Source organism: Salvia splendens, chromosome 1, assembly GCF_004379255.2.
Source record: "Salvia splendens isolate huo1 chromosome 1, SspV2, whole genome shotgun sequence".
NCBI lineage: Eukaryota > Viridiplantae > Streptophyta > Magnoliopsida > Lamiales > Lamiaceae > Salvia > Salvia splendens.
In genome coordinates this window covers 9443931-9451347 of record NC_056032.1, presented here as the reverse complement: position 1 = coordinate 9451347, position 7417 = coordinate 9443931, and the positions used below count along the sequence as shown (strand labels likewise).

Sequence of the window (7417 nt, the reverse complement as noted above, 5' to 3'; positions counted from 1 at the left end):
TGCCAAATTAGAACACAAACCAAGTCCGGTCAAAGATGTTTATTTCATCAGACCAAAGACGAGTCCGGTCAAAGATGTTTATTTCATCAGACCCAAGACGAGTCCGGTCAAAGATGTTTATTTCATCAGACCAAAGACGAGTCCGGTCAAAGATGTTTATTTCATCAGACCCAAGACGAGTCCGGTCAAAGATGTTTATTTCATCAGACCAAAGACGAGTCCGGTCAAAGATGTTTATTTCATCAGACCAAGGACCAAGTCCGGTCAAAGAAGTTTACTTCATAAGACCGAGGACAAGTACGATGAAATTTTTCGCTAAGCTGTAAATACAGTGTTAGAAGCGAAAACAAAATTTCATTTTTCAAATCTTGTTCGGCACACAACTCCGCTACCCTACGAGATGGCGTTACGCTATTACAAAGGACTATTCTACTGTCCAGGGTTGCTAAAGTTGAGCCATCTATTCACAAAATCCTCGTGAAGCTGAGTTCGGGCGTTCCAGGCAGCCGCAGAATAAGCAGGTCGACGAGATGCTCTAATCGACCTGCCACCTCTTCTCTGAGCCCGGGAAGCCCTAGCACCTCGGCGGCGAAGAGTCTCTTCACGAAGCATTTGCCGATCTTGCTCACTCATAACCACAGCTCTTCTGCGAACTTCAGTCCGTCCTCGACTTGACGTCTCCGGTTGTCCCTGAGTTCGTTGCTGACTTGGAGTAGGGTTTTGAGCAAGTGAGTCAGAGGTTTGAGCTGGAGTACTAGCATCTGTTGGCGGGAAATGCCGGAGGAATCTCTCAATTGAGGGACGCCGTGCAAGAACTATGTCGTACCGAGAGGCCCAGCGCCGCAATGATGTCACGACTTGTTGGCAAGCCGAGCTCTCCAGCGCATTGTTCCTCCGGAGTACATTATATTCCTCCCACAGTTCGTCAACTCGACTCTGAACATCTGATATGGTCATTCCCCCGCGCACACGGATGTAATCCTCATACGCAGTCCTCTCAGCAATGGTCGTATTCAGCTCGGCCTCCAGATCATTCTTATCGGACTCTAAGTCCTTATTATCGGCATCCAGCTTCACTAAACGAGCCAGAAGCTCGTCATTCTTCGTCTGATCGGCTATAGCTCTTCTCTCAGCTTCGTCCAAAGCCGAAGAGTACAGCCGTTTCCAGTGAAGTATCTCCATCTCCTTGGGTACAAAGCAGCTATATTAGTTCGGCAGCTGTACCGAGCAGATAGTAAAATACAACAGGAATAAAGGCGAGTACGAAAAGCTATACGAAGACAAGTGTAGAGAATTTTTCATTCACAAGGAAAATTTTTTTACACTAGGGCTTCAAGGCCATTTTACAAGGAAGAAACTAGACTAAGAGAAGGGAGACGAAATCATACTCCGCCAGCTTCGTCTCCGGCTCCTCGGTCTGGTACAGCTTCTTTCTCCTGGGCTACCTCAGCCTCGGCCTCGCCTCCTGCCGGCCTCGCCTCCGCCTCCTGATCGGCCTCCTTCTCCGGATGCCCGGCCCGCTCGACTTCGGCCTCCAGCTCCAGCGGCTCGGCCTCACCCTCTCCGTTGTAAGTCGAAGCGGGTGAAACGGGTCCCACAGAGGCAAAGATAGCCTCCAGGTTCTCGTCCCGATCAGCTCGACAACTCCGGACTCGGTCTGCAAAAAGCAGGACCGAGGATGAAGCGAGCTCCTCAAGGAGCGGCAGATTCTGAAGCCGAGCTGCTATCTCTCGGCTGTACAGAGGCAGCACGACGTCGGCCCCCTGCTCGCCCTTATCGGCAATTAGCCTTACCAGACTACCGACAAAGGCCGAGAACTGGCTGCTCAAAAAGAGTTTCTCCGTGTAAACACGGAGACCCTCTCCTTGGGCAACCACGGCGGCAGCATCACTCCGTTTCGTCTGCTCTCGCTGGATGACGAGCTGGTTTTTGGCAAACTGAGCTTCATCCTGGGCCGAAATCCTAGCAGCTCTGGCTTTCTCAAAGTTTGCCTCAGCCTGCTCGGCCCGGTGACAAGCAGCCGCCAATTTCCTCTGCATCTCAGCATAGTCGTTGGACGCTTTGGAGAGTTCGACTGCGACGAGCTTGGAGAGCATATCGTTCCTCTGAAAATGGATAAGGAAAAAAGTCAACAGAGGGCACCAAAAATACAGGACAGAAGCCAAGCCAAAGAATCAAGAAGACAATTCACCTCGGCGAAGTCCGTGGGCCATAAAAATGGCTCACAGATATGCTCCGAAGGAGGCGCCAAGACCACGTCTTTCTCTGGCGCTCTCGGGGGCTTCTGGGTCTTCCCCTTCCTACTTGCCGAAGTCGACTCCGGCTTCTTTGGACCCGAAGAGGTCTTTTGCCTCTTCGGATTCTTCTCGGCATCAGGCGCCGAGCTGGTAGCCTTCTCTCTCTCCGGCTCCTTGGACTCCGAAGATTTTCGGGTAGCCTTGTTCAGCATGTACACTGCCAAAAAGCAAGAAAGCAAGGTTAGTTTTCTTCGTTAAAGCAGTAGAGCATAAAGATAAAGAGAAATCCTCACCCTCGGCCTCTTCGTCCGAAGACGAGATGTCGAACACGACGTCGCCCTTGACGAGCTCAGACTCCGTGTATTGTTTCCTAACTATGGGAATCTTGTTGAGCTCGCCATCGAGCTCGTCCATCGGTTCAGGCCGAGGATGACGGATAACGGACTTCGGCCCTCTCCAGGGAAAACTAGGAGCCGCAGTCCTATTATAAAAAAAGAAGCGATTTTGCCATTTCGGCCATTTGGTTTTACAAAAGGCCCTAAAAGGCTGTAAAGGGACCAAGTAAAACCAAGATCCCTTCCTTTTAAACTGGAAAAAATTAAGGATTGCCCTCAGAGACAGATCCTTATCTAGCCTACGCAGTTCGGCAGCAAAAGCCGATAAGTGCCTCCAAGAGTTCGGAGTCACCTGACCTAAAGGGAGTTGAAAAAAATCTAGCAACTCTACAAAGGCAAGGGGAAGGGGGAAACGAAGCCCGCATTCTAAGCTGGCTTCGTAGACGGTGGCGTAACCTTCCGGCGGCGAGTCCGCCCTATAAAGGTCGTCGGGAATCGCAACCTTCCCCCCAGGAAAAGAGTATTTTTCGTGAAGGGATATCACAGTATTCTTACTCAAGATACTGTGAAAATACTCTACGGTCTTCTCCCCGGATTCTTTCCGGCTAGAAGACCCCTTACCCCCTTCACCACCGCTACCAGACTCAGACGAAGAAGAAGCAGACATGGTCCTTACTCTTTGCAAAGTCTGAGGAAATTTTTGAAAGCGGAAGAAAATCTTTCACGCAAAAGATAGTGCAGAAGAAGCCAATAGCAAAGGTGTTCAAACGATGAAGAAAGGCGGTATTTATCAGATTTGGAAAAGATTTCAAATCATCGCACCGTTTCATATCCCACCTTTTCAGGATTCGACGGCCGGATTTTACTGTCGCATTTAATGCCGCATTTAATGCAGTCACGCGCAAGGCACGTCCCCTGACTTCAGCCTCCCCCGTACCCTTATCCGGAATGCCGAAGTGACTCGCTTCGCCGAAGTGATTCACTTCGCTTTTCGGGGGGGGTAGTGATGGGGTACGTACTAAACAAGCCCAAAAGCAGTGACAGCTCAGCTAGCCCAAGAAAGAGTTCAGTTCGGCACAACCAAAGAGTTCGGCCAAGAGTTCAGGTCGGCACAACCAAAGAGTTCGGCCTCAGCCTGCAGCTCGGTAAAAGCCGACCAATCAAGCTCTGCCCTCAGGTCGGCATCAAGCTCTACTCTCAGATCGGTAAAAGCTGATCTGAGACCAAAGCAGTTCGGTCTCAGTATTCGACCGAACTAGAAGTTAGTGGACTCGTGAAAGGCCTCCACAACTTCCAATGCACCCACGATCTATTTAGTGGTGTCAACTCAGGCCACGATCTGAGGCCATGACCTACACTACATCCACGACCTAGAGTGATGATGTAAGCCACGATCTTAGTTCAATGTATAAATAGAACTAAGATCAGATAGACAAGGGTTAAGCTCTCTAGAGATAAAAGACCATATAGCAAATAGCAAGTTTGTATTTGTAAGCTGTAGAAAACAGATCAAGCAATACAGCTCTGCCCCCTTTTCTTCCCGTGGACGTAGATTTACCTCAGTAAATCGAACCACGTAAATTCTCTGTGTCGTGATCTGTATTTTCCTGCATTTACTAACATCAGAAATTCGCGGAATCATCACCAAGTATCCAACAATACTTGTATTCATCGTGTAGGATTTAACTTCTCCAATAAGCATCAAAAAATAGGCTAAAAATAAACGCAATTCTTTAATCTGACCATTAGAGTGTTAATGCATCACATGTGTATTTGGTAATATATGTCGTATGAGATGCATTATTTCACATGTAATTATACACATTTAATAAGGTTACTGGAATTCTTAATTTATTAATTGACGATGCAAATGGAAAGAGATATGCTTTGGAAAATAGGAATATCTGTGACCACGCTGCGGAGATAATAATAATAAGAAGAAACTACAGAAAGCTGCCGTGTGTTGACCCCCAAATCTGCCACCTATTTCAGCCGCCGTGCGCCTCCCTAAACTCATGGAGATTCTTCTATTCAACCCCATGGAGTAAAAATTAAATTTCCTTCAAAAACACTCGCTATCTCAGATCACTATCAATCAATCAGCCATGTCGTGGTTCAGGAATTTCATCCACCTAGTTAAACAATCGCCGCCGCAGCGCAAACCGGCGGCGCTGCTGGCCCATTCTCCTCCCTCGCTGACGCTATTGCTGCGCCATTTCAGCAGCACCCAAATCCAGAGCAACCATCCCGGCTCGCGGCCGACCAAGGGCGACGAGAAGCCGAGAGTGGTGGTTTTGGGGACGGGATGGGCCGGCTGCAGGCTCATGAAGGATATTGACACTAATATCTATGATATCGTCTGCATCTCGCCGAGAAATCACATGGTCTTCACTCCTCTCCTGGCGTCGACATGCGTCGGCACGCTCGAATTCCGGTCCGTCGCTGAACCCATCGGCCGGATCCAGCCCGCCATTTCCCGGGAGCCCGGTTCTTTTTTCTTCCTCGCTAATTGCATGGGGGTCGATTTTCAGAATCACCAAGTAAACATCGCTCAGATTCATTTTTCCATTTCTAATTTTCTGGATTGATTTAATTTCTTCTGCAATTGTGTTCTACTATGATAAATTTCGAGAGGGAGAATCTTTTGTGATTCTGTTGGTTAGAGTATATACCATTAAATAGTGGACTCACACATAATCCCCTTACTGTTGGAAGCTGTATTTTTTGGTTTTGAATTGTGATTGAGTTAACTGTTAAAGCAAATGCACTATGTTCCTGACCTCAAAGTTACTTAGATTGTGACAATTCAAGTGATTAGTGAGTGCAGGTAATTATGAAACAGAACCAATAAATTTTTCGAGTATAGGATTCCTGGATATCTATGTCTTTTTGGTTACCTTTTTCTTAAGGTTGTTCATAATAGCTTTCTCACTACATTATAGCACAACACTTCTTAGTTCAGTTTCCAACTTCTTGATGGTCAATATAATTATTCGAAGCCATTGTGAAAAAAATCTGATCTTGGTTGTAAAACTTGGACATAACTCATCTAGGATAAAGCTACTACCAATCGTCAGGACACTTTCCACAAAGGTAGGTTGTTATATATCGACTATTCCTGTAACTATCTGCAGTTGTTGTTAACTAATCCCAAATTTCATGCTAGGTTCACTGCCAAACTGTAACTGAAGGTGTTAATACCTTGGAGCCGTGGAACTTCAAAGTCGCATATGACAAACTAGTAATTGCTTCTGGTGCAGAGGCATCCACGTTTGGCATCAAGGGCGCAAGAGAATATGCGACCTTTCTTCGTGAAGTCTATCATGCTCAGGAGATCCGCAGGAAACTGCTGCTAAATCTGATGTTGTCGGATGTGCCAGGCATGACATGTCAAGCCTGCTAAGTCTTCATTGTACTATATCGAAGTGAAATAATTTCAAAAAATTTATTTAGAGTGTTTGTCAAAATAGGAGTAACTGAGGAAGAGAAGCGGAGGCTCCTGCATTGTGTTGTAGTTGGAGGAGGTCCAACAGGAGTTGAATTTAGCGGTGAACTTAGCGACTTCATCAAGAAGGATGTTCAGCAAAGATATTCTCACGTGAAGGATTATATTCATGTTACATTGGTTGAGGTTAGTCTGTCACACCGCTCACCCTCTCATCTATAATGGATGGAATCAAATTCATTGTAGTTGAATATTGATATTTGTCATTCTTCAGGCAAATGAGATCCTGTCATCGTTTGACGATCGCCTTAGAGTGTATGCAATTAAGCAGTTGACTAAGGTAAAGGGAATTAATGTGATTATTCGCTGACTTCACTAAATACCAACCTTGATCACTGGTCATTATATGCTTATTATTTAGCATAAACTTTGTAAAGTTCGTCTGTTTCTTGTTTTCCCTTGAACATGCTGTTCTATACTCTTCAACCAATCCCAGAATAAATCCATATTGAATTAAATTTGAGGTTTTGCATCTATGTTTATATAATATTGATTGATATATCAGTTTCTTTTCTCAGTCAGGAGTCAATTTTGTCCGTGGAATAGTGAAGGACGTCCAGCCGGAGAAAATAATTCTCAATGATGGTACTGATATCCCATATGGGGTTCTGGTGTGGTCCACAGGGGTCGGTCCTTCATCGTTTGTCAAGAGCCTCGAAGTTCCTAAAGCCGGTGGAAGGTATAGAAGTTGCACATTTTATTTTGAAGATACTGAAATGATTAGATATGTTAAAAACTGAATGTTGATGGTGCAGGATTGGGATTGATGAATGGCTACGAGTGCCTTCGGTGCAGGATGTGTTTGCCATTGGGGACTGCAGTGGGTTTCTTGAAAGCACGGGGAAGACTGTTCTTCCAGCGTTAGCCCAGGTGGCAGAGAGACAGGGGAAGTATCTGGCCCAAGTGTTGAACAACGTGGGGAAGAGTGGTGGGGGACGGGCTAATAGTGCAACGGGGTTGGATTTGGGGGAGGCTTTTGTGTACAAGCATCTAGGGAGCATGGCGACAATAGGGAGGTACAAGGCGCTGGTGGATCTGAGGCAGAGCAAGGAGGCGAAAGGGGTGTCGATGGCCGGATTCAGCAGCTTTTTTATATGGCGGTCGGCGTATCTGACTCGGGTTATAAGCTGGAGGAACAGATTCTATGTGTTTATCAACTGGGTTACCACCTTGGTGTTTGGTCGTGACATTAGTCGGATTTGATTCTCCCATATCACATTGCATTCTATGTATGCTATTTTACTAATATCAAATACTCTTTTTTTCTCTCTCTCTCTCTCATAAAAGTGTTCATCTTCTTTATGGTACTACTATCTTTTTTTGTGTTTTTTTTTCACTAG

The 7417-nt window shown here is 46.1% G+C and overlaps 1 protein-coding gene across 2 annotated transcripts; it reads left to right on the top strand.

Moving 5' to 3' along the window:
- Positions 1–4449: 4449 nt before the first annotated feature.
- LOC121741348 (internal alternative NAD(P)H-ubiquinone oxidoreductase A1, mitochondrial-like) lies at positions 4450–7346 on the top strand. 2 transcript variants are annotated; one of them, XM_042134071.1, is made up of 6 exons: positions 4450–5112; positions 5739–5952; positions 6043–6203; positions 6292–6357; positions 6596–6756; positions 6833–7346. In XM_042134071.1, exons 1-6 carry the CDS (start codon positions 4678–4680, stop codon positions 7278–7280), a joined length of 1485 nt encoding a protein of 494 aa, XP_041990005.1. In that variant the 5' UTR covers positions 4450–4677; the 3' UTR covers positions 7281–7346. The 2 variants fall into 2 exon arrangements, with proteins under 2 accessions (XP_041990005.1, XP_041990013.1); XM_042134079.1 differs by lacking the exon at positions 4450–5112 and adding an exon at positions 5119–5665.
- Positions 7347–7417: the final 71 nt, after the last annotated feature.

Excerpts from the sequence above, each read along its gene's own strand:
- LOC121741348 (XM_042134071.1), top strand. The coding sequence starts at position 4,678 with ATGTCGTGGTTCAGGAATTTCATCCACCTAGTTAAACAATCGCCGCCG. Across the intron at positions 5,953-6,042 it reads GATGTTGTCGGATGTGCCAG|GAGTAACTGAGGAAGAGAAG; the intron begins GCATGACATGTC and ends TTGTCAAAATAG. Across the intron at positions 6,358-6,595 it reads CAATTAAGCAGTTGACTAAG|TCAGGAGTCAATTTTGTCCG; the intron begins GTAAAGGGAATT and ends TTCTTTTCTCAG.